General features: G+C 38.6%; 1 protein-coding gene across 1 annotated transcript; it reads left to right on the top strand.

Moving 5' to 3' along the window:
- The first annotated feature begins 147 nt into the window (after window positions 1-147).
- Window positions 148-27137, top strand: TMEM181 (transmembrane protein 181). The gene is made up of 17 exons (XM_066179016.1): window positions 148-211; window positions 4806-4909; window positions 9147-9202; window positions 10237-10327; window positions 10894-11012; window positions 12086-12205; window positions 14141-14221; window positions 15180-15279; window positions 16001-16131; window positions 16728-16819; window positions 17890-17947; window positions 18602-18704; window positions 18801-18852; window positions 19441-19523; window positions 20628-20717; window positions 22318-22384; window positions 23275-27137. The coding sequence occupies exons 1-17, from the start codon at window positions 204-206 to the stop codon at window positions 23351-23353; spliced, it is 1434 nt and encodes a 477-aa protein (XP_066035113.1). The 5' UTR covers window positions 148-203; the 3' UTR covers window positions 23354-27137.
- The last annotated feature ends 76 nt before the right edge of the window (window positions 27138-27213 follow it).

The following is a 27213-nucleotide window of genomic DNA, read 5'->3' as shown; positions in this document are numbered from 1 at the left end:
GCCCGTGTCCCCTCGGGCTCGCCGTAGGTCCCCCGCCCCGCCCCCTCAGCTGCCCCGCGGCGGGGGTGCGGCCGGGCCCTGACGTAGTGGGGCCGCGTGGCGGCCGCGCGGTGACGCACGCGGAAGGCGTCGCGCGGCGCCGGCTGTGCCACGGCGGCGGCGGCGCGCGGAGGAGGTGGCGGCAGGGCGCGCGCGGCGCCGCCATGGAGCCGTGAGTGGGGGCGGGGGGCGCGCGAGCCTGAGGGGCGCCGGGTCGGTCGGGTCCGGGTCCGGGAGAACGAACTCCGTTCTCTGAGGGAGGAGCTGAGTGTTGTCATTCACAGAGTCACAGAGCGGGAACGCTTGGAAGGGACCACAGCCATTGGCCATCTGGTCCAGCCCGCCTGCTCAGGCACGGCCAGTCCTGGAGCCCGTGGCACGGGATTGTGTCCGGACGGGTCTTGAGTATCTCCAGGGAGGGAGACTCCTCCATCTCTTTGAGTAATCTGAATCTAGTTCAGTTTATACACGTTATCCTCGGTAAGGAAATCAGCTCGCCGAGGGTTCAGTGGATGTTTCTGAGGTTGTGGTTCGCCGCTCAGAACCCCGAGGGTGACTGCCCTTTTCTCTAGAGGAACGCTGTGAGTTTGCCTTTTATATGGCGAATAAAACCTCCCCCCCACGGGCGGTATCTCCACTCTCAGATTGTGTGTTAAAGGAAAAAGAAAAACTTGCTTTCCCAGATATTTCTTGGCATGGACGGAGCCATAGCCGTGATTAATTATTCAGACTTAAATAAATACAACAAACAACAACTAAAAAACCAAAAAAGCCAAACCCACCCTGTGCACACATGCAAAGGTAAAGCACAGCCGTGTTTATCTGTCAGTTGTCATGTAGCAGTTCTGTATAGTACTGACTGTTAATTTTATGCCTCTTTTTATGTAGTCATGTGCTGCCTCATTAGCTATTAACCCTTGTGAAATACATGTGCAAGAAGAAATTCAAGGTCTTCTGAGGAACAAGCAAGCAATGTCTTTAAAGCCTGAGCAAGTGCAGGGTGTATGGATAGTACTGTGAACGTAGGTAGCATATATAATTATTCAGATCAAAGTGGGTTTGATGGTTCTATTTGGGAGTGAGCCTAAAATAGAGAAGAGCAGTTGGAGGCAGAGATGTTGAGGCTAGGATTTCAGAAAAGCTGCTGTACATAAAAGCAAGTTATTTCTGATTTTGATATCAACTCTCTGCCTGCCTACTGCTTAATCTCAGTTTTGCCACAGTTTCCCTTCCTTTAAGTCAGCCTTAAGTGAAAACTATTATATAACAGGCTCTGTTTTTCATGATGGTCTTCATTAAAGATTTTGTTGTGCAGTCATGAGAAGTGGCTTGAAGATGAGGGATATCTTGAAAAACATTTTCCTGAACCTTTTGAGACAAAACTTTACTTCAAAAGCAGGATGTAACCCACCTTTACATCTCATGTATGAATGGCTGCTGAGAGATTGCAGTTGTTACGGGTGTGTGTTCCAAAGTTAACTCTGTCACAGGCTGCACTAGAGCAGTTTGGTTTTACTGACTGCTGTTTGAGATGTCTTAAGTATAATATTTCTCTGTTTGTATCTCAGTGCTTTCTCTTCCTTTGCAGTCAGTTTCAGACATAAGTTAATTATAAACCACTCTGAGTTAGGATAAAGCTGAGTGTAGGTGGTAAAAGCTGCCTGAAAGACCTGCAGACAGTTGGATGGCTGGTCCTGAGCTTTCAGCTGCTGTGGGCTGATTAAAGCATCTTCCACTTTGCTTGCTAAAGCAAAGCAACAGTTCTTTACTTGTTTGAACAGGTGCATGCGGAGTGAGGAATCTTTTTTGATTTTCCCATAAATATGTTCCCAACATTTCCTTCCTTATTGGGCCTTTCAAATGTAAGGTAGGGGCTGTCAATGGGGCATCACCAACTTGCACTTACATATATTCGTAAACTTAATATAATCTCTTTCCAAAAGGCAGGTGTTGAACTTAGGGAAGGTGATTTTACCTGCTTTGTATGGCAGCTGGTGATAGGTGCAACGAGACACTTAAATCGACACAAGGAAGTTCTGGGACTGTGGTGAGGGGCAGTGAAGCATGCATCACCTGACAGGAATGCTGCAAATGGTTGTTTGCCCTCACGAGAAATGCGTTAAGGTTTGGTTGAGTCCTTACATTTGCTGTTAATTAAAGTGTCCACGTTGCTTTACTGACCTCTAAAGCAGCACATTCAGTCGGTGACTTTAGTGAGAGCTGAGGAGCACAGGTGTGAATGGAAGGGAAACACAGGAGGGGCGTGTCCCTCCTGTCTGTGTCTCCACTCTTGGCTGACTACAGCATCCCTATTGGTAGGAAGGTGTACACATACCCATTCTGACAGCTTGGTGTTGCACCAGCTGGAGAGCAGTTGGAATAAATAATGAGCCAATGTCTGGAACGTGTTTCTTCAAAAGCTCACAGGTATAGCCAGGTGCTAATTGCCAATGGTTGTAACACTCTTGGCTGGGTGAAGAGCTGGTGACTTTCCTGTAAGGAGCGTGGAGAGGGAGCTGCTTTTCATGTTCACATCGTGCATTTTAAAATGTCTGCAAAAACTTTGAAGTTAGCAAACTTACCAGAAGAACCAAGAACATGCACAGCACGTCAGGAGTGTCCTGCATCAGCCTGTAGGTGTTAAGTGGATGCCCAGATGTGAGCTGTTCAGAACAGCACAAGTACGTTATACTTTACTGCAAACGTGATACTTTTCCAGCTGTCAGCCGTGCTCAACCCATGGACTTTCCTGTGCTGAGAGATCCTCAGTATGTGCTCTGCCATGAAGCATTTGGTACTCACTTAAACTCTTAGGGCAAATTTAGGCATGTCCACATTTTGTGTACTGTTTTTATATGTATCTGAAGATAATATCCCATACTTGGTGTACTTTGGTAGACAGGGAATACCAGGTCATCTGTGGAACTCAAGGAGCCCCTGCAGCTGATGGAAAAATGCACCTTAGTTAGTTGTTTTAGTACTAGTACAGATTTAATAGCTTTAACATGGTTTAAATGCATGAAGGCTGAGGTTTTAAGACATTGATATAAGAAAATTACTGCAGTTACATCCCTGAAAAAGTTGTGCAGACAAGTTCTGGTTTGAAATGCCTCTATTAATTGGTGTTTTTAAAAGTCAGCTTAAAATCCTGTTTGTTTGTGAGGCTTCTGTGTGATAATCCATTACTGCTTATATGGTAATTGCTTGGTCATTTCATGTATGGTTTGCCTTTTCTGGCTGTACAGTCAGCTCTTCTGACCTCTAGGCTGATGCAGAGTTTCTGCTGTGTGTAAAGGTGTGTGGCTAATATTTTGCAGGTGCTGTGCCTGCAGTTCTGCACAGCCAGTTTGTGCAGACTTGTAACATTTGAAGCTCTTTGCTTGCAGTTCTCATTATTTCTGTGGGGTTTTCCTCCCTTCCCCACCTCCTTTGTGTGTTAATAAATTAAGATTTAGATCTCTCAAACTTTACAGTAAAGAAATAATGCAAATTGGTTTTGGTAGTGCTTCATTTGGAGGAAATGCAGTGATTCTCAAAGAAAATAGAGGGTGTTATTATTAAATCCTTGTACTGGTTTGAAGTGAATTGTCTACCTTGCTTTTAAGGGCTGCCGTGCATGCAGCACATGGTACCTGATCCCAGAGTTCAGGCTGGGCTAATAAGAAGGATTTCATCACCTTTTCTGCAATTCTTTGTTAATGTGGTGGACCAGTAAGAGCACCATTCAGCTAGGGAAAAGAAGAAAGAAGTTTTATTCCAAGCTGAAAGGAAGCTCTGTCATTAAAGTCTTACAGTTTCATTTCTTTCCATGATGATGGTGCTCATACAAATTTATTGAAGAACACCACCACCCCATCAGCCCCCCCGTCCTACAGCTTTCCCATATAAACTCATCCCTCCTGATCATAGCAGCAGGAAGTCAGGTGTGTGGGGGCTCAGTTCTGGCCTAACTCAAGAGGAAATGTTGGCTGTATTTTGAAACATGGTGGATTTGTCCACCTTATGTAGGTTTAGTTATTTGATCATATTTCCCTTAGCCTAACAGAACTGGAAGTTACCTGTTTTCCAGGGAATGCAATTGGTGTTTTCAGTGCACACCCACAGCCCTGCCCTCCCCGTTTTGTCTTTAACCTAATGATAACCACCAGTGCATCATGCAGGAGATGTCATTACTTGTATTTGTATTTAGGTGTCCAATAGGAAACTTGAGGTCAGGCTTTTATTTCCCAAGCTTTGGTGGAGCTCAGACAAGAATTCAAAGCCTGAGCATGCACGTCTAGCAGATCTGGAGTTCTGCACTACTCCTTGTTAGGGATGATCCTGCAGGGTTGAAGTATATTTATAGGGTATAAACAGCTCATCAAGATCCTGTGCAGGTAACTGAGTTGTTAGTGATTAAACTTTAGATTAAGCTGTTATTGCAGGAGACATAGGGTCTTGGATGTTTAAATTATTAATATATGAAATAACAAAAGCAACCTTTTCTCCCTTTAAGAAATGTTTTCTATTGTTCAGGTTGCAGTACAATAGAAAACCCTAGCATAAAAAAAATGGGCAAAATTCACACATTTTGGAGCACAGATGTGTGTGTACATTCATGTATTTAATAATTCCCGTTGTCTTTGCTCTATGAAACAGCATCAATATCTTTTTTTCTTAGTTTTACATGTTACCTCAGAGTTTAATTTTCTTTGTTGAAGAATGAATGGGGTTTGTTTACTGCCCCTTTAGAACACTAATGATGTGGTTTCTTTTGCTTCCTGCAGGCTGGCCCCGATGCGATTGTATACACTGTCCAAAAGGCATTTTGTTCTGGTCTTTGTAGTATTCTTTATTTGTTTTGGTCTGACAGTCTTCATAGGAATAGCAGGTAAGGATGTTTACAGTTCTCATATTCTTTGTCTAAACCTGTTGGCATTTACAGATGTATTTAAATGCTGATGAGCTTACTGCTCCTGAGTTGTGTGAGGAAGCATTAGTCTTGAGACAGACAGGGAAGTGTTTCCTCCATCCCACTTTTTCATAGGAGTACTACCTGCAAACACTTGGTATTTCCAACTGCTTTGCAGGGGAGTGTCGATAAAATGAAACAAAAGCAGCTTCATTGCAACATAATTTTTCAGCAGACTGCTACGTTTTCTTTGTATTTCTGTCTGTAAAATGGTAGTGCTAATACTTGATTTCCTGTGAGGAAACTGATAACTGTTTGTAAAGCCTTCTAAATGTTTGGGTGGTAAATGCCACATAAATACAGAATCTTTTAGTGTAAAAATATGAACTTCACTTGTCAAACATATATGAGCTTAGGTCTCTGGTTTTGGAGATCTTTGTGAGAGTCCTGACATGACCTGGGAGGTTAAGCACTGAGTGCCTGGGTCTCATCCTGGACATTAGAGGGAGTTGTGGTAGTCTGGTCAACAAAAATGCAGTGTCACTAGGGAGTTGAAAAGCATGGGACCCTTCTTTATTTCATGCCAGAGAGTTTTCCCAGGGCTAAAACATACTTGAAAAATAAGTCAGTATATTCTCCTAGCAGTCTTAAATATACTCTGCTGTCAGGACAGCTTTTTTGATGCAGAAGTGAAATGGCAGGCAGAAGGGGAAGGAGGGACTGGTACCCATTAAGCAACCCACCCCCTATATAAGAATTACTTCGGGTTGTTAGCATCTTACTCTTCTTGACTGCTGACTTCCACATCACTCAGCATGTCCAGTGTGTTCTGTGCCCCTCTCTGACACTTTCTGACCTGTCTCTTGGGTTGTCTCTACCTCTGCCCTGTCCTTCACTTCCTTTAGAGTGAGAAGGGCTGCCCAGGCCTGGGAGCCATCCAATCCTGCCTGCCTTGGAAAGAAGGGTGGGTTAATTGGAGGCAGCTGTTTGGGCTTTTTATGCCCATCTGTGCCTTCTAGGCAATACATTATTCATATTAGCCTTCAATAATAAAATTTGTCTGTGAAATAAAACCTTCTTTCCTGCTGTTTGATTTATTATGGCAGCAAAAGGTCTAAACAGCCTTTCAGTTCATAAAGGTTAACCGCTGATATTCCTGTGACTTGCTGAAGGATGCTGAAGGGCATTATTTGGCCACTAAAATACTGCATAAACACATTTGCAGAAGTGCATTTTATGACAAAGGAAAAAAATGGAACAGTTTGTAGTAAAAGTAAATTTAAAAGTTTAATTTCTTTTTTCTTTCCTTTTTTAGTGTGTGTTAATAAATCTATTTACTTTAAGTTGAACCTGTTTTGCCTTTTTCTCCCAAATCCTATCTCCCCCGCCCCAAAAAATTAAGACTCAAACCACTACACTAAATTAGGCAAAACAGAATTGGGCAAACGTAAAACCACTACAAAGAGAAAACTGAGTGTTTTGTTCTTAATCAGTAGCAGAAGCTGGTTGGGAGCTATGCTGGTGTGTTGTGTCTGCATGCAGAGTAACCTGGTGATGTGGTTACCTTGGCCCAGGGGACTTGGCTGCTGTCCACAGCACTTGGTATCTGCACCATGCTGTGGTCCCAGGCCTTGCCTGTGATCCCCCTCAGGAACTGGCATGCCTGTGGGATTCTTGGCCTTGTAAGGTTGGTTTGCTGGATAGTTTGGCTGACACTGTTCATTATTATAACATAAGTATTTTTAAAAGGATGCTGTTTACCTTGGGAGGAGACCCACTGAACAATTACTGTGATATTCCTCACAGCTTTTGTTGACAGCTGCTTGCTTCCTGTGAATAGAAGGAGGGGCCCTAACAACAGAAAGCTCCCTCATTAAAGGGTACAGTCTGAGGAAAGCTCACCAAACCCACTAAGTAAATAAAAGTGTGGGAGATACATCCAGATTTTCTGTGCTACTTAAATATGCCATTACCCACACTCAACATCTATACCTGCAGTTTGGGAAGCCTGGCAGAACTCTTGATTTTCATCTGAGAAATCAAGACAGTTTGATCAGAGATGGATGCTGCTCCTACAGTTCCTGTAACTCTAAACAGATATAGACTTCTTTGGTCTTTTTTCCAAGTTGCACTCACTCTTTCTCTTTTCACAATGGGTCTGTGTTATCTTTGGGGTGCAGAACTCATTTTCTGTAGCTGTGCAGTTCGTCACCTCAGGGTGGTTCTTTGCCTTCATCTGTTATTGTGTTAAGTGAGCAAGACTAAAATAAATAATAACTATTTAAATTAGTCTCAGTTTGTTAGTAATGCAGCCACAGCATAATTTTGTTTCAGAAGTTTTTATATATCGCTAGAGAAGAAGCAGTTGTAGCAGTAGAACTTCATTATTTGATGTGATTGCTGTTTTTAAAAACTTTGGCTGTGATTTCTCTATCCCAATATTGGTTCATATCTTCCGATTAAAAAAATAAAAACCCTTAAAAAAGGCTAATTCTGTTTGTTTCATCAAGACTTAATGTCGCCAGACGGACATGAAAAACTACACTTACACCGTCCAGTTGTGAGAACGTGAAAGAAGGAAGTTTATTTTGGGATCAGGGTTTAAGTAGCTTTTGGGGGTTGATCAGGGACTGGAGGATGAGGTTGACACCTCTCTGACCCCACTGGTCAATCCAGAAGTCCATCAATTTGTCCTTCCCCCCAGGAAGGAATGCATAATTTACAAAACATCACTCTTTTTTTATGTTACATTGCCCAGGAAAACTCCAGTACAAAATGTAAACATCAGAAGGCTGAAAAATCAGGGCGACAACTTAATTACTGATATGTGATGGCTTACCAACTGTGAACACCTGCTGAAACTCAATTTTGCTTTTTAAAACAAAAAACGCCTTTCAAAAATCTGGTTTATATGTACTTGAAAACTGAAAAGTCCAGTGATGCAGAACTGATTTTGTAGGGGGTGCCTGTTAATGATGTTGCACTGCAATTCTAATATGAAACTCTGGCTGTGATGGCTGAAATTCCTAATTTTTCCTTTAAGTCTGTAAGATGGTTAATGTTGTTCTCAGAGTGGTTGTAGGAGCCCGAGCAGTGCTGCATGTTTAGAGCTGTCATGACAGGTAACCTGTCTTGGACAGAGTGATCCCAGGTGGCTCATTTATAAACATCCTTCTTTTACATTGTTTCTCTGTAGTAACTTTGAAGTGTTTGGTCTTTGTGACAAACTGCTTTTCTTGCATAATTTTATAATGCTGAGTTTGTGATTGAAGGAGCATATTTTGAGGGTTAAAAAGTTTCATTAAATTGCCAGATCAAATATATACAGGGAGAGACCATTTGGACAGAGAGATCTTCCTGGCCCAAATACAGGAGTCTGTGTCTTGCCTGCTATACATCTTCTCTGTGTGTGTTCACAACCTGCTGTATAGGCACAGATCTTTTCCTACTCTTCCCTGTCACTTTCCTGGTTTAGTCCTTTTGTGTTTTGTGTACGTAAAAACGTGTCCATTCCTCTTGTCCTCAGTACCTGGTGCTCTTGCATGGCTAAAGGGAAATTGTACCTCTGTCTGGAACCACCTTATCGGGGGTTATGCAGAAGATGGGGCTTTTCTCAGAGGTGCAGCACAAGCTGGAACACAAGAAATTCCAGTTACATATTAGGAAATTTTTCTTACTGTATTGGTGGTTAAATACTGGAACAGGTTTCCCAGACAGGTTGTGGGAGTCTCTGTCCTTAAAGATGTTATAAGACTTAATTGGACATGGCCCTCAGCAACCTGATCTGATTGAACAAGGGGGTTCTGTAGCTGAGTGCTTTCATGACTGCATTCCCATAAAAACTTGGGAGATATATATACATAGATAGATTGATATAGATGTATATGAATTTAAAAGCTACTACTAAAATTGTAGTAGGTTAGACTACACATCCAAGGCTTTTGACATGGAGTTCTTGATTTATAATTTACTTAATTTAATAATACGTAGAAATACCATGGCAGAGATGCTTAAAGGAACATGCAGGACAAATTTATAAATTATATGGAAATATCCAAGTGCTTTGCCTTTTATCTGAAACATCTGAAAAGTGAAATGCTATTTACCTGCTTTGCAGGGGGCATTTTGTACAGTCTTTTGAAAACCTACATTTACATCATCACTTATATGTATACTTCAATATTATTTTCTTTCTTCCTTCTTATAAATTGTGTAGGTCCTAATGTAATCGAAACTTCTGTAGCAAGAACTGACTTAAATAACAGCCTAAAGGTAAGAGTTAATCAATATTGTTGAATTATATAAATGGTGTTATTTGATGTTAGCAATATTAAACATTTCCCTCCTTACCCCCAGTTATTTTAAATATTTAAACTTTTACTGCAGAATGTCTTAGTGGTGCTTTCCAGTTTGAAGCTGAACGTGCAATGTTGTACTACCACTGTGTTACTTCATGAATAGCCTGGCAGCAATTTCTGGTCTCTTCCTGTTGTGAGAAGGTCAGGTAGAGATTTTCAAGATATTTCTGCGCAGCAGTTTCTGATAAAGAAACACCTGAGTTTTTCTCTGGTGAATTAATGTTGGAGATTATTGTAGGAGGTTCAGAAATAGAAATTGAGAAGATGCATTGAAAAACAATGCGCTCAGTGGCAACTAATGCTATCCCTCTTGTGATTTCCCTTGTGATCATCTGTAAAGAAATATTTCTTGTTAAATGTTCACTGTCATGTAACCAAGACATGGGATCTGGCTTCCTAAGAGGGACATTTACATGTTCTCAAATGCTTCCGTATTTTGGTTCTTGGTTCTTGCATTTTTGTTTGTCTAGCCTGATATCTGTCAACCTAATATCTAAAGTATTTTTCGTGAAAGTGCAAAAAAGGTTTTGTTGGGTTTTTTTTCTTTGGGTTTTTTATAATTATAGTTTCACAAGTTAAAAACTGTGTAGCAGATAAAAGCCCACAAATCTGACTTTTGGCATAAAATGCTAAAAATGATTTCTTATATTCAGACAAGGCCTCAGAATTTTGTTTTTCATATCTGAACTTTTCTGTTTTATTGCTGCTGCTTTTATGAGTTTAGGTAGTTGTGCCTTTCCTTAGTTCAATGCTTTTCAAAATACATGTGCTGTTTAAGCTACTTCTCTGGAAGACTTCTATATGAGCTGCTTATCATGCTATCCACAGGGTAGCACGTAGAAATCTCGTCTCAAAAACATTGTCACAAACATAATTAAAGGCCTTCCATCGTTGTAACTGTAGATATGTCATATAACAGTGGTTGCTGACCTTGTGGGTTTTTTACAGCTGAAGCCATTTAATTTAAGTTCGCCACCACTGTCAACTTACAACCAGCAGCTGTGGCTGACCTGTGTGGTTGAGTTGGATCAGCATGATGGTGAGAATCTGACCTAATTCTCGGGAAACTGCTATGGCAACCTATCTATTGTGTCTTTAATTCCATCTGTCACACACATGATCCTGTTGCTTTCTGGCTGTGGTTAGTGGGTTTTTCCTCTGATATGTTTTTTTTTTCCACTTCACCCCTCTCCCTTGGTAAAGACATGGACAGCACTGATTGAATTGTAAGCAAGGAGGAGTAGGGAAAAAGTTGTTTGTTATTTTTGTGAAAACAGTAGTATCTAGATAATCTGTGTATTTCCTTTTTCATTTTGGGAGAAATTAGATGTGTAGATTGTAATGATACTGATTTTTCAATCCAGCGTCCCTGTATATATGTGAGAAATACTGTATTAGTAATTGTTAATCTGTCAAGATTAAGTACAGGGCTTGTGACTTACTGCCTGTGTATAAAAATACTGTACCCCCTACTGCTGTAATGTATAACTGGGTAAGTCTGAGTAGTATTTGGATAGCATATGTGTTTTAAAGGATTTTGGAACTCTATTTGAGATTTAATTTCTTCATGTAGCAATATATGCATGTTTTCTGTCTTCATTGCAGTATCCCTGAAGAAGAATGTGACAATGACAGTCAGAGTCCTGGGAGTGGTGAAGGACGGGAGCACACCATACGTTAACAATCAAGTTCACAATCGGACCAGATTACTCAGTTGTGCACAGGTATGCACTTGCTTAAACAAAACTCTGATGTAGTGCATTTCCTTTAAATCTGTGTGCGTGCTGCTTTACATTGCAGATAAGAATGTACCAGTTAAACACATCTCAGGAAGTACTCTACAGGACAGTTTTATTTATAATAGCAATGTAGGCAGTAATGCTGACAAGACACCTACCTGTCCATCGTTTTTCTGTTTACTTCTGTGACTTGTGTCTATGGCCCATTAAAGACCCGACCCCTCTTTCTTGTTAGAGTTCCTCTTTGTCAGTAAAGCAGTGGGTGGGTCCTGTTCAGTCACCTAAACATCTTTAGCAGTACTGAAGAAAGGGATATTGTAGCAGAAGATGGGGTATGGAATTCCAGTGGAGAGAAGAGTTCTTCTCTAACACCTTGGAAAATCTGCTTGAAACCAGCTGGCATCTGTGTTCTGAAAAAGCCAAATTTTTTGCCACTGTGAAGAAACATTTGGAGATTCTATTGTAATTTTCACTGAAATTTTTAAGCTTAAATTGGAAACAGCTTCTCCAATGCAAATCCTTTAGGAAGGACATAGCTGAAGTTTTTTTACGATAAGCATTATAGTAAATTAAGTGGGGTTTTTTTAATATAGATATATGCATATATCTATGAAATTTGCAGAAATTAATTAATAGTGCTCCATTACATTTAATTACACAGCCAAGAGAGCAACATACTTGACTTTTCTCTTTCCTCCTGTTAACTTTTAAAAATGAGTTCATACAAGGTAGCCCCATCTCACCAGCTTGAGTCAGTGACAGAGTTATTTGGTTCCATCCTGGTGCTGCAAGCAGTTGCTGTCAGCAGCTCAAGGGAAAAGCTGGAACTGTTTCTTGTTTGGCCACTGATCCACCTGACTGACTTTATCAGTTTCTTCTGCTCTCTCTGGTATCTTTCAAGAAAGTCTGGATCAGACTGATTGAGATTGGTCAGATATATAATAAATAGCATCAGTATTTTGGACCATTTAGGAACAAATTCTCCAACCTATACTAACAGTGCATATTCTGGAATAATTTGAAGACTTCTATGTACTGTTCTCTGTGTGTGTTCACAGAAATGCAGTGAAATCATTGTGGCTCACCTGGGCTACCTGAACTACACTCAGTACAACATATTTGTTAGCTTTGAAGATCTCAACAAGTTAACATATACCATCCAGAACATTACTTTTACAGTAAGTATAAAGGTTTATACTAGTAAAAGAAATCTCTTTAATGTTGTATTAGTGTTTTAACTGTAACAAAAAAGTGACAGATTTTTGAAGATAAATAAAGAAATGCATCATAATTATATTTTCTGTAACTACTTATGTCAGAGCTATCATAGCATTTACTGTTGATAAGGGTCTACACCAATTTTTTAATTCTATAAGGGAAAAAAAATTCTCTCAGAACTACTGCTGCTGCTGTATTCTGTAATAGATAAATTTAGTCTGAATTCTGGGAGATATTTTTTACAACAGGCAAGCTAGATTAGAATATCCAATTTTCTGTATTTGGTTGCCTCTCTGCAGGATAGTATTTTTTTCAGCCTCTCCAAGAGGTGTATCTGAATTAGCAAAATTTTCCAGACTTCATAAAAGTGTGGGCTGGAAAGGTTTAACTAACTCAAAGAAAAATGAAGTGTTTTTTGGGGGGCATTGTGCTTATGAGGAAAAGATTTTTTTTTTTTTTTTTTTTCCAGCTAACACAAGCAGGTTGCTAAAATAATTCACTCAAATGATCTCCAGTGGAATAACTGTCTCAGTTAATATTGTTAAATATTGCTTATAAAGCACTTATGTCATGTGTATTGGTTGACTCCAGAAAGAAATTTAGAAACAGTTGCATTGGGAGAAAAGGGAACTAAACCAAGTTTATAATACCGCTTACTCTGATATATTTACCTGTATGTAGTGTTCAGTGTGTCAGAGCAGGTAGCAACCAAAAATCTTACTGTAAAGGAAAAATATTTTTAATATACTAAGTTTACTTTCTAAATGTTAATATTTTTAATACTCTAGTGAATAAAGCATATAATTAAAAACAAGCTCTTAGGGGGAAAAAACCCTAGGCTCACAAACCCTTTATTTAGTTCCAGATTTCAAACAGAACAAAGTATTGGGGCATTTGTAGTTGTACAGTTTTTTATCTTGCTTTGCAGGCTGCCTTTATGGCAGACCTGTATGCAATCTCAAAAAAAACCTCCAACCCAAACTTTCCTGCAGCAACTAAAATTGTAGCATTTATTTCATTATTACATTTGTTTATGGTGATCTCAGTTGAAATCAATGGATAGCCTTTTGTATAATAGGTTTCTCTGCATATAATTTTTGTTCTACATTTACAGTTTAAAAAGACAAGACAGAGGTTGAGAGATTTAATACATTGAAAGGTAAAGCTTCTTGTTCAGATGAGCAGAGCATATGTTATGCCAGGGAGCTTACATTTCAAAAATGGCTTCAGAAGCATGCCAGGTATGAGATAAATTGTCAACAGAGCAGAGTTTATGCAAACTGACATGTTACAATTAATATTTATGCTCTTCTAATAATTAGAGTAGAAGAAGGAGGCTTTCCCCCTTAACCTATATAAAGATTTCTGTGTTTCTAGTAAGCTACGTAGCCTTCCTTTACATGATTTTCTCGTTTTTAACTTCTGAGACACATGAGTAAGCTTTAAGAAAATAAACTCCATACAGGAAGTACCTCTGTACCTTTTTGACTTCTTCATAATCAATTTATGCGTCTGACTTTGGTAGTACAGAAGAACACACTGGATTTACTCATTTATTGGCATTCAAACTTGGATTGAAAGTACAGTTCAGATCAATGAAGAATGTCCTGTTTGACCTGAGAGTGCTTTAACATATGACCACACTGAGTATGTTATGAAGTGGCAGGATAAGGGAGAAGCAAGGCTGTCAGGCTGCTTTGCTTATCTTTTCATCAGATAGTCCTGCGAGTACAAATTTATCTTTATTTTTCCATGATGACATAGTGGAATTTGGTTATACCTTTAAATTTTGAAAAGCCACAGAACTTTTCAGCATCTGCAATAAAGTGCTAATCATGGATGTCATATGTTGTCTGTCAAAATACTGCTCACTGGGCTCTTTTGGTTTCTTGTAGTGGAAGACCTACAATCCAACCTTTTCACAAGTGGAAATATGGTTCCGATTTGTCTTTGTAGTTCTTACTTTCATGGTCACGGTAAGATGTTTTTTCAGCTTTTCTGGAGTTTATTATGTAGGCAGTTGATAACAATGCTCTGTAATGCTGTGTTTAGGAATTTAACCCTGGCAGCAATGTTGACATGTCACTGAATGGGTGTAAAAACGTTTCTGAAATACTTACGTAGTTGCTGCTTTTATGTTTTTACAAGTGGTGTTGAAGGGACATTAAGAAAATAGGATAAACGGGAAGACTTGTTTTTCTAAACTCTGGATTTGGATTAAGCAGAAAAAAAATTTACTTAGACAAAGGAAATTATGATGAGATGCTAAAGAAAAGTATTTTTTTGCAGTGTAGGTAGGCTCAGGAATAGGATGGCCAGAGTGTGGCCTGTTTGACCTTGCTCTAACATTAAAGTTTTTTCTGCCTTACATATGAGGATGGGCCAGATGACCTCCAGAGGTCCCTTACAACCTAAATTATGCTATGATTTAGATGATGTCTCTTCTCTAACCTGTCTTGGTTCCTGGAAAATAAGTGTTTGGAAAAAAACCAACATAAAATCTAAAATCCTGAATTTTCAGAGTAGAGACACCAAAGTACTGCACTCTTCCATAGCATTTTTCTCACAGATGATGTTGCTCAGGTAATTGTGAATATAAAATGCAATCTGCTTTTTTAAAAAGTGTGTTCAAGTGGAAGTAGTTGATAGTGTGTGACCAGTAACAAGGCAACATCATTTTTTTCACACTCTGTTGATTTTCATGTACTGGCTGGTTTACTTCTCAGTTTGCTTGAGAAATTAAGTAATTTGCATTGGGGTCGGCAAGCAAACCTGAAATAGAAACTAGGAGACCTGGCTCCCGCTTTACAGTATTCTCAGTGGCAAAGGCCTCATGAAGTAGTCTTTGCAGTGTGCTGTGCTCTGTCTTAGCTCTGGTTAAACCATTGAAGGCTGTATTCCTTCCTTACAAATTGTTGTGGTTGTTTTTTATAGTGTCTGTTTGCACATTCCCTGCGGAAATTCTCCATGAGAGACTGGGGCATTGAACAGAAATGGATGTCCATCCTACTTCCTCTCTTGCTACTTTACAATGGTACTTGCATCCTTTAATTTTTAGAAAGGCACCTTTCTAAAAAAGAAGCAGGAAAAAAACAAGACAGAAAGAGAAGGCAGAATGGAATTTCTCCTTGAACTTATAAGTATTTTTTTTAAAGCTTCAGAAAACTAAATTTAAAAAAAACCAACCCTTTCCAAGTGTAGCAAATTCAAGGGCATAACGAGTGGGTGGATTCTGTTCTTCTCAGTCACATGGATGTCAACTATTTGTTTAAGGCTCTGATTGGAATAGGTGCCTGCCATACTTAACCTTCAATTTCTGTTTGTCTGCTCTCTTCTTCATTTTTCAGATATTCACAGTTTAATTAAAAATGGAGGCTACTTCTAGTCCAGTAAATCACAGCAAATTCTAGCACTTCCTAGCAGTGCCAAAAGAATATTTGCATCTTAGTCATTAGATGATAATTTTTTAAGTTGTCACCATTAACAGTGGTTCAGTAGAAAGTCTAATAAAACTTGAAATCTTCTAGAAATCTTGGCAACCATTTGAGATTATTTCTACAGCAGAGTGGATTGCTGCTGGAGGCACCATTTTCTTTGTTAATTTCTTTCAAATAAAGCAAGCTTCAGTTTCATTTACTGGGGTAATTTGAAAAAATGTAGGAGTTTTTGTTCTGATGAAGATAGATGCTGTTTTACTTTTCATACTGAAAGGTTTTTTTTTCTCTCTGTTTAACTTTTTTCTTATTTTGTTACAGATCCATTTTTCCCTCTTTCTTTTCTGGTGAACAGCTGGTTTCCTGGAATGCTGGATGATCTGTTCCAGTCCCTTTTTCTGTGTGCACTGTTGTTGTTCTGGCTTTGTGTCTACCATGGTATAAGAGTACAGGTAAGAGATGCAACAGTATTTTCTGCCTACTGAGGAGACAGGACTTGTTTTGTTCAGTTCTCTCAAAAGGGGACAAAAATTAAATTCTTACAAAACAGACATTTATTTTATTCATAAAGCACAATGTGACATATGAAGCTTTGGAGTTAGAATGATTTATGGTGAAGTAGATTATTTTGAGTCAACCAAGCCTAAATGAAATAGATGGAACTGTCATCAGAATTATGATGCCATTGTGCTTCATTCTTGCGTGAAGGGTTTTGATGTTGTATGTGGTAGTTGATTGGTTTTTTAAACTACTTTAAAATACTGCATAAGAGAAATAGGAATTCTGGGGCCTATTCCTGTATTTGCATTATCACTGAAATATGTGGGACCTTAGAAATAGGATGCTGCAATTCAACTTCATCTTATTAACACAATTATAAATGATGATAGAATATAATGTCTTCTCTAGTCACTTGTGGAGGATAAAAATACAGAAAATTAGTCTCACGTTGAGTGAAACAAAGATGATAGTTATTTTATTCTGTCAAGAATGTATGAAATCTCAAGTGTGCGTTCACACTTTCACCACACTATTGTTTTCTTAACAGGGGGAAAGGAAGTGCTTAACTTTCTATCTGCCCAAATTCTTTATTGTTGGACTATTGTGGCTGGCCTCTGTTACACTGGGGATATGGCAAACGTAAGTAATTTAAAATGTATTGCCCAAGTGTGAGCTGAGAGTGTTCAGGAGTGAGAAGATTGTGTGTACCCAGTGGTATCTTATTTCTTAATGCTTGGATTTTGATACAGGAATGGAGTTCAAATTCTTACATCTTTCTGTTCTGCAAATTGTGACTGATTTGAAAACAGTTCTCCATGGACAACCTAGTAGAAAACAATCTCATAAATCTGAGCATGATCTAGAAATCACTTCTTTGTCAGTATGTTATGGCTCTCTACAAGAAGCACTCAAGTGCTATGGCTCAATTAGCTTTTAGTAGCTGAAGCAACAGCTTTTAGTAGCTGAAGCAACAGTTTCTCTGTAGCTAATTATGACATAGTTTGACCAGACTTTCTTTAAACCTGCACAACTGGTACAGACGTGGCTTAGTCAAGCTATGCTGTCTTTGCTCAGAGCTCTGTTCTTTTGCTTGGTTTAGTGGTTCTCCCTTTTTTCCAATTTGTTGTGTTAACATCAAGGTGTCACTCTTCCCTACCCAAAAAATGTCATCTATATTTTAGAACATTTGTAGTTTCTTTACTGTTTTAGTCTCAGGTGTTTGCCTCTTATTCCATCTCTCAGAAGGAAGATCCCTTCTAACCTTCTCCTTGCCGTTGTACATTATTGAAAGCAGTGCAGTTGCAGGAAATGCTAATGCTATTAATAAAATTGCTATGAGGGAAGGCCTCATGCCAGAGTTTTCTAAGGATAAAATGTAGACACTGAGTCCTGAAGACTTACTTGTAGGAATCCTGAAGGCTTGTAGGAATTTACAAGATATACATTTTCTACAAAACAAGTGGGATTAGACATGATCCCAATTAAATCCTCCATATTTCTTCAAATTTAGTTTGCTATTTATGGTAAATTGTCATGACCTCTTTGGAATAATGGCATTGCACCAACTTACACAGCCAGACCCTTTTGTTATGAACTTCGTATAGTAACCTTAAACCTTTTCTTTGTGAGTGGGTTTCTTGGTCAGCATGTCTTTTTAACCTTGTCTGGAATTGTGCACATACCACTTTTTAATTTTGAATCTTTTCTAGTGTGAATGAAGTACATGACCCTACATATCAATACAGGGTTGACACAGGTAATTTCCAGGTAAGTCAAAAACTACTTCTTGCTGTTAGGTACAGTTAGGCAGGTACAGTTAGCCAGTATAAGGAGATACAGGGCTTGTTCTTCTATAAAAATGTATAACACAGTTTAGAAAACAGAAAATACTGGTCAGACAGTCTTATTCTGACTAGAGTGCTTTTGTTTTTGCTTTAGATCATGCGTAGACCATGTTGAGATCTGTCCCATTGAGAAAAGTAACTTGTCTTGCAAATCTGGAGACTAAACACCACAAGTTTGTTGGGATTGAAAGAAAAAAAATTGTCTGTTACTCAGTTTTGTACATCTTAACTTCCACCAAGATCCCTTACCCTAGTAAATTTCAGACTTTCTTGTTCTAAAGGAAGATTTGATGTACATGGGTCCTTGTATTGTTCTTGAGAACCGTGTTTTTAGAAAATTATTGAGATTCAGCCAACGCTGAACTCAGTTAACAAAATCCTGGCTTCTATTAAGCATCCTTTCTTTATGTTCTCCAAGAATGTCCCTGAATGTATCACTGCCCTTGTCTCATGAGGTACTTTCCCTGCACAAATGGACCATTCTATGTTGTGCTTTTGGGAACTAATTATTTCTATTGACAGAAGAAAGACTAGATGAAATCTTATTAAATAATAAAACCTAACACTTCCCTTATAGGGAATGAAAATCTTCTTCCTTGTGGTGGCAACCACATACATTCTCTACCTGTTGTTCCTGATAGTGAGGGCATGCTCAGAACTTCGAAACATGCCTTATGTTGGTAAGGAATACTTCTTTTGATTCTTCCCAAATGGCCTTGCTTCTCCTAGATGTAGGTGCAAATTCACTGGTAACAACTTTTCTCAATCTTTTTCAGATCTCAGGTTAAAATTCTTGACTGCATTAACCTTTGTAGTGCTTGTCATTAGGTAAGGCTTTTCAAAGTACTTTTGTCAGTACTCTGACTTTTCTAACCTTTTTTTCAGGGCTTTGAATACATTTTGTTGCTAATAAATTAGTCAATGAAACTGAAGAATGCCTGTTAATATTATTGTAATGACAACCATTTCTTCATTTTTTAACCCTTCTTGAGGCTTTTGAGCTAACTTTACATTTCGATTACCATGGCACTGCTCAAGATTTAGAAGTTCACTTGGCAGAGCTCTTCTGGAGCTTAGTAGGCTTCACTTAGTCAAAGCAGAAGTCTGCAGTTAGTTTCTTACATTACTGTTAATATCTTTTCCCTGCACCAAGCTGTTATTTCAAATAGCTGTTGACTCTTGGATTGTCTGTAGTGGATGAAATCTGAGAATTTCTGCTTTTCTCAGCTGAATGCTAACTTTTAATCACAAAAGAATAATTTTTAATTTAGAACTAGCAAAGGAAATGTATCTTAAAATAAATGGTTAGCATGATAACATAATTATTCTCTCATATACTCTTCTGTCAACCTTCTGTTTCAATTCTGCAGCCTAAGGACACAGTACACCCAAATGCTTTATTTTTTTTCCCCACAGCATTGTTATACTCTACCTACGCTTTGGAGCACAAGTTCTACAGGACAACTTTGTTGCTGAGCTGTCAACTCATTATCAGAACTATATCCTTGTGTTGTGATACTGCCCAAGTAGGAATGTTAATCTGTTTTCATGCTGGAGGTGCTTTAAAATGATGTACTTAAGACTGAGACCTTTGACTTCTAGGTGGCCTCATGAAGTTGAGTCTGTTTTGTTTGAGGTTTCCTGTCAGCATTTTGTAATGACTCTTTGTAAAGGTCACGACCTAGACAGTCTCAGTCTAGTGTGTCCACATCACATGCATCACAACTGCCTGTGATACTCTCCAAGAGGAATGAAGTCTTAGATAAGCATGCCTGATGCATATCTAACTCATTTTAATGAGATACTATGGCAAATTTGGCAGTATTTGCTGCCTCAGTTGTTTCCTCTATGCTTTACCAGTTATCATGGGGCATACTAAAATATGAGAAATTAATAGTTTTGATGTCATTTAAAATGCATTGGTCCAAGTCTATGTGTGATACAGGTCACAACAGAGAGTTTAAGTGGCTTGGGAGAGACTGTTTCTAATGTGTGTTGTCAGCAGGGTTGTGGTCTATATTCCTGGCCCTGAACCATGAGATCCTAACACATTCTACTTTCTGAGACTGCCTGTGTGATTGCAGCTGCTCTGGTTGCTGATTAGCTTAGGTATGAGTTGGGAGGTAGGAGTAAACAATATGTAAAAACTTTAGTATTCACCTGAAACAATGGTAAGAAACCATCTTCAGAGTTTTATCCACATGTAGTCCTTTCTCCTTCCTTCTTCATCACTGTGCCAAGGAAGAACTTTTTAAAAAATCAACCAAACCAAACCCACCTGAACACCCAACTAACTCTGCTTTCTTTCAGCATTCAAGACAGAACTATTTGATTGACCATGCACTCCACTGCTCAAGAGCAGACTGTACCACGGCAAATGTTACTTGTGTTAAAGCTTTGTTTTCAGTGGGAGCTTTGCCTTGAAATAGCCTGAATTAGTTGTCATTGAATTTAAAACATTCAGTTTTGTTTAGCCATTCATTCTCGCAAATTCAGTAAGGTAAACATTCTTTCCATTGAAACAGCCTATGTATGGGTTGGGTCTTGTTCCCAAAGTTAATGTGTATGGAGCTATATTGAGCAATATCCTTGACACTTACTACCAGCAGAATTCTTATCATTTTATGGGTTGTTGAACTTTTATCTCTACACGTTGGCCTTCGTGTATTCCCCCTCGAAGAACGCGCTGTATGGTGAGTGCGAGCCATTGTCTGGCAAACGGGGATGACAACAGCTGCCAGATTAGCAGATGCTGTGCAATGTCTCGGTGTTCTGGTTGTCTCCTTACTGTTCTGGTTGGCTTTGAGTTAACATAAGCAGAGGCTGCACTCACTGCTCCTGAGCAAATTAGCATTGGAAATATGAAGGAACACATAAAATGTAATCAACTGATTAGCTGGGCTTGAATTCTTGCTCACTTAGAACAAGTTTACAGTCAGTGTGATGTTTGCATGTAATGCACCAACCTTTGAAGTGACTCAGACAGCCCTTAAGGAACAGCATCACTTCATTTGTACTTTGTTCTAATGAGTTAATACACTGGCATGCTGGCAAACGGGACTCTGAAATCCAAATGCTGTTGGAAAAGTAGAAGTGAAACTGATCTCTAATATGGGAGGAATTTTGGAGAACTTGCTATGAGGAGGGCTGCACAGGGCCCATGTAAAAGGAGATAAAGGATTGAGTCAGTGGCAATTCTGGTTTTGCATTCTGATGTGAAAGATACAGTCTGACTTACATGATGATTATAAAGCATTTCCCTCACTAACAGATAAAGATCATTAAAATAAATATTTTTACTGAGTGCATTCTCTGCTTTAAGCATTCTGTTCAAGGTACAGAACCATAGAAGAGACCTGGAAAAATGATGTGGCCCAACCTTTCATGGGAAAGGAGGCAAAGATTAGATTATCTAGCAGCCTGTCCAATTATATGTTGTATACTGAGGTCATGCAGAGGGAAGGCACTAAATATTGGAGCTCATCCTTTCTCTAATTTAGAGTTGAGATGGATAGAACTGTTTCAGAAAAATGGGGTTTTTTGATCCAGAATGGAAAAAGAAATGGCTGGATGTAGATAAAGTTGAAAGCTTTCTGCTGGGTTGCAGAAATCTTTGTTTGTAGACAACAGAAGGTAAAATGCTGCCAGGAAAAAGATGCTATGGCAAATTGCTAGATTGAATTTTATTTGCATATAACTCTGAACTGCAGCTAAGCAGCAGAGATTATGCAAGAAATGAAGGCCTTAAAACAAGCTAGAGGGAATTGGATAAATAGCAGTTGGAAAATACGTGTTTCTTTTCATCTCACCATAAAGGTACAAGTCCTTCCTTTATGTCTTTCAAGGATAGAAAATAACTGGATAATCACTGACCTTCAGTCAAGGGATTCCAACTTTGAACTACTATATTTTTAGCTTAGAAATAACCAAGAGGTCTGTGCTTTTTAAATACATATGAAATTTTGATTAAAAATAATCAGTTTATGATTGTGCAGGTTGAAATACAACACAGGAAATTACACAGGGGAGGAAATGAACTTAGACAACATGGAGAATTTCTGTCTAAAAATGAGATAATTATGTTGTCTCCCTAACTCTTAAGAACACTATAATTATGTGGCAGAAGGGCAGTGAATTTAAAGGAGAGAGAATTCCTTTTTAGATATAGTTTTGTTGAACTGTGGTTGTGACTGCCTTGGAAGTTGTTGTGTCTGTTGCTACAGTGTTGAGTTAGCACTACAGTCACATTTCTATATTTAACACACTAAATTTACCCTTATTTGTGTTTTTCAGAATCACAGTTGAAAGACAATCCTGCTTTTTCTATGCTGAATGATTCAGATGATGATGTGATTTATGGGTAAGATTACAAAATACTTATGGAGAGTTACTTCTGGTGTGTTATTTTTGTAATATTCTTTTAATATTAATTAAGTGAAGGGTTTGTTAGTGAAAGTTTTCTGCCTGAAGAATAGAAAAGTAGCCTTTTCTGAAACAGAAATACAATGAGAATGCTTTTTTTTTCCTTTTTTTTTGGTTTCTAAATGGGATTTTCATGGCACTGATACAGGTAAGAAAGTATGATGCTGGTAGCTCATGGAGCCAAGGCAGTAAGAGCTATGAAAGGAAAGGGCTTCTTTTTTACACTGGGAAGGACAGCAGGAGTCAGATGGAATTAGCAAAGAGTCAGCTCACATGTAAATGCTTCAGGGAAGGAGGGTGGTGCTTCTTAAGTCTCCAGCACTTACTGAATGAGGAATAATCAAATCTAGCAAAACTTCCTTGACTTGCATGATTATATGTAATACGAGAATTATAGCAGCACCTGAAACCCACCCCAGTCAGGTGTCTCTGTGTTGGACACTGAAATACACCCATGGTGTTTTCACCTCTTACCAAAGACACTGAAGTGGCTGGAACAGTGAAGATGGGACCAACACTGCACTAACCTGAACAAGTTCATGCTGGGATAGCTTGCCTTTGGTTAGTTAGATGAATAGTGGTAGTGCCAGCTTTCTTCATGCAAATCTGCGTGAAAAATGGCTTTCACTGGAATAACTTTTATTATGCATCATCCTCTGGAGAAAAATCAGGAGTTGTTCATAGCTCCCACAAGGAGGAAAAACAGATACCAGCTTCTTACCCAAGTAATCATTTGATGCCTCAATGTAGTTTAGAACTTCCCTCTTTATTCTCAACTTCCTATCTGAACACGGTGTTCAGAAGTTCCAACATGTGTCTGTTTCACAGGAGTGACTATGAAGAGATGCCCCTGCAGAACGGCCAGGCTATTAGAGCCAAGTATAAAGAAGAGTCAGACAGTGATTGATTGACTGGTTTCAATGCAGACAGACTTGTTAATCTGGAGTTCAGCCAGTTCTGAAGTTTTCCTAGGTGGACAGCTTCTTTGGCTTCCTACAGTCTGCTGTCATCTGAACACCAACTCCCAGGAAGGACATCCTGCTTCTGTTTCTGTTTACAAGGATAAAACTGAGAAAACAAATGTTGGAACTAGTTGTGGTGAAAACTGAAGAAACCAAAATTTTTACATGTCTTATAAAATGCCTGATAGCAGGATGGCTGTGGACTAAAATCTTTGTCTATTTCAGTTTAAAAGTCTCACAGATTATATACTGAGTTTCAAATTGCTTCCTTGCTGCTCGGTTTTGATTGGTTTCTTGGTTTTGTTTTTTCTGTTTAGGATGGTGTACAGCATACTGCCATTCATCTGTTGCATTTTGCATTAGCTGTTTTGTATACTGTCCACCACGGTATGAAGTGCCTCATTTCCCTTTCAGTTTTCTACCCTAGCCTTTTGAATTGGAGGCAGGGAATGAAGTGGGTTTTTTTGGTGTTGTTTTGTTTTGTTTTTTAATCAGTGCAAGAAGACACAAGCTTTCTATTCTTCCTTCAAATAAGTGATACAGACTTAAGGCCATTTTTAAAATACATTTCAGTTAAGTTTACCAGATTTTTAAGTGCAAGATACGGGCAAATAGGCAATTTGTAGTGAGCCAAAATAGTCTCAGTAGTGCAAAATTATTTGTATAATATATGTTTCATTACATACTTTACTGCCACAGTAGAAGTGTCTGTGTTGGTTTTTTTCTAAACAGCCCTTTCAAATGGAAATATTTCAACAACAACAAATCTCACAAGGAAGCCAGTACTGACTTCTTGCTGGTTTTGTATGTTGGAGGAGATTGTTACTTGCAGAGAATGGAGTATGAAAGTTTTCTAAGGAATTACAGTTTCAAATTTCCAAACGTTTCATTTTTAGAGGTTTTTTTCCCTACATCAGTTTTTCCTTTAGTTGTATTAATAGTTACTCTACATGCTAGGAACGGTTGTGCTTGCACATTTTGCACGTATTGAACGTGCCTGAGTCAGCTTGTGAGCACGTTCTGTGCAGAGTTCAGCTTCTCTGTCATACCAGTCACCACCTGTATGATGGGAACTTTTACCAGCACATTTGGTGATTATCTGTATTCCAGTCTGTGCTGGAACAAAGGTATACAGGAATTAAGTATTCCTTGTACAATGCTGCTGCTTCTCTATGTAGAAGTTGGTTTTCTCCTCCACCATTGTTCGGTTCTTTATTTAAGATGTTTGTTTGTAACTACTTTTGGTTTCAGATACTTGACCTTTCTAAAAGTATCTCCTTTTTTCATGTACTTGAAACAGAGATTTACTCTTGTAAAATTTTTCTGCCCTGCTGCTTTAGAAGACTCTCAAAAGCACTGTTAATCTACTATGATATGGTGCTGGGTTGCACTAGGGAATTGTGCTCATCATTTAAACAGAATAGTGCAATGAAGTCCTGCTAGACTTGCTGAATCATGTTAGGGAAAAAGGAGATTTGTTGTGCTTCAATGCAACAACTGCTCTAGACCCTGCCCATTGCAGTAACCTCCTGGTGGCTGTTCAAGATCATGGAGGAGAGGCTGCACAAGGCAGCAACTCATTTTGAGAGGACCAAAGGAACTACTTTGTGTGGTTGTGCCCTTGCTGGCGTAGAATAGTTCAGATTAAATCAGTGCTCTGCTAAAGATGTGTTGTGAGACATTGTGTGTGTGTGAGGGAGAGAGGAAAAACCTTTTAAAATTATGTAGAGCTGTGAAATTTTTGGAGAATATCTGAAGTGAAAACCTTTTTGTGCCAGGGATCATTTCTTTGTTAGAAGCCAAAGCACTGATGGATGGCTAAAGCAAGGAAAGTGCTGGGGAGGAAGAGTAGGTTTTTCCCATTAACTTCTTAATTGGTATTACTTTAGAAGAACATACAGGAAAACACTAAAGCAGTAATTCAAATTAGTGGTGGTTTTCTTTCCAGTAAACTGTAGTAAAATGTACCTTCAGCACTTCTTTTTAGACTATTTTGAAAGGGTACGGAAGATGCTCTGTATCCTCAAATTGTAGAGTCCATTCTCATTTTTACTATTCCTGAGATAACTCTCCCAATTTGAATATGCAGAATCAGATTTGGCAACCAATTTGGCATTGTTTACATAAGCCAAATCCTTTCAAGTTCCATTAGAGTAACAGTGGATACATGAAGTAGTTTGTCAAAAACTGGTATTTACGTGATTCTTACATACTTGGATATTTTTCCTCTGATATTGTTTAATTCTCTCCTAAATTGTTATGAAGAGATAAAATTTGATCAATGTGCAAAGTACACTAATATTCCTTATCATAGTCTGAACTGGTCGTTACAGTTAACTCTCAAATAGTGTCATCGTGCCTTGGGATTTCATTAACTAAAAAACGTTAGGTTAAACGTAAAAAACGTTAGGTTAAATTATTTTTAACCTAATTTGGAGATTTTTTTCTACGTTGTTTTCAACCCATTTCTCTTGCTGTTTAGTTTGAATAAACTTCACTACATTCAAAGTGGAAATAGAAAAGCTAAGAATGGGAAATGTGTACTTAAAGTATCTCACTATGAAAATAGTGAGAAAATAATTTCTTTGGTCATTTTCTGAGATCATATTTAAGCAATGTTTGCCATGCAAAACAGCTTTCTATTTTGGAAGTGCTGCAGTGTTATGGTAGCTTGGTTGAATCACTGTTGCATCAAATTCAATATACAGTAAGATGGCAAAAGCAATGAAGCAGATGAGGAACTAGTTTTGCTAGCAAGACTCCTCTGATTTCCATGACTGAAGAGCAGAGACAGTATTTGAAGAATACTCCAATATGGATTGTAAACAGCTTGGGAGTAAGGTGGCATAAATTCACCTCTGAGTATAGAATTGAAATCTAAGGGTCAAACAGAAGAAGTCTGTTTAAGAAGCTAGCCTGGCTTTTATTACTGCTGAAGCAGTTATTTCTGTCACTACTGCAACTGTAGAAAAAAAAAGTACACAAGAAGCCCCCACAGCACACAGTGAGCCTGGCTTCCTAAAAGAGATGTCATCCATTAATAACTGCAAGACTTCCATGTACACAGTGATTACAAGGGACTTCTAGGAAATCAATAATTGAGTGCAAGCCAGTCATAGCAACTACTCTGTAGTATTTGCTTTACAAATACAGTTGGTGTTGAAATTGGTGGAAAACTTTCCTAGAACTGGCAAAGAGGAAGCCTAAGGCTTAACACCAGTGAGAAGCAGCTTGTGCATTGGATCTGTGGTACCAATACTGGAGAGAACAGTTCCAGCTAGGAAAGACTTCGATCTGTTGTCTTTCTCTGAGCCAAACGACAACATTTGATCCATAGTCACCTAATTTCCCCACCCATTTCCTTTTGCTTATGCCAGTAATAACTTTTGCATTACTGTAAAACTTTTTTTAGGAGTTTGTAAATATGTAAAATGAAAATACGGAAAAATTGTGTACCAAAATGGTATAAAAATGTGTAAGATAAATGCTCTGTTTAATGAGAAGCTGTAATTAAATGCTGCTTTGAGATTGTGTGCATGAGGACATGTTAAATATTCTGTGTATCTGTAAGTTGTGCTAATAAAGGAAATTATCCATTTATGTGGTAAAATTTCATGCTAATGTGGAATATGAAGGAAAACTGAATATTTTACTTCAAGGAAGTTTCTTGGAAGACTTTATGTGCATAATCGTTGTTAAATATGTTCATAATAAAGTTTTATATCTTTATATTGTATCCTGGGTTTATTTTCCTTCTACTGAATTTTAGTTTCCTTCTCATAAACTGTTTTCATGACTTACACAT

The sequence above is a fragment of the Chamaea fasciata genome, unplaced genomic scaffold (assembly GCF_029207755.1).
Source record: "Chamaea fasciata isolate MVZ Bird 193981 ecotype frontalis unplaced genomic scaffold, bChaFas1.0.hap1 SCAF_3, whole genome shotgun sequence".
In the NCBI taxonomy this organism is placed as follows: Eukaryota; Metazoa; Chordata; class Aves; order Passeriformes; family Sylviidae; genus Chamaea; species Chamaea fasciata.
This window is presented reverse-complemented; position numbering and strand designations above follow the sequence as displayed.

Coding starts and splice junctions, on each gene's coding strand:
- TMEM181 (XM_066179016.1), top strand. Junction 14,222..15,179: donor TTCTTACTTTCATGGTCACG/GTAAGATGTTTT, acceptor TGTTTTTTATAG/TGTCTGTTTGCACATTCCCT. Junction 22,385..23,274: donor GATGATGATGTGATTTATGG/GTAAGATTACAA, acceptor TCTGTTTCACAG/GAGTGACTATGAAGAGATGC.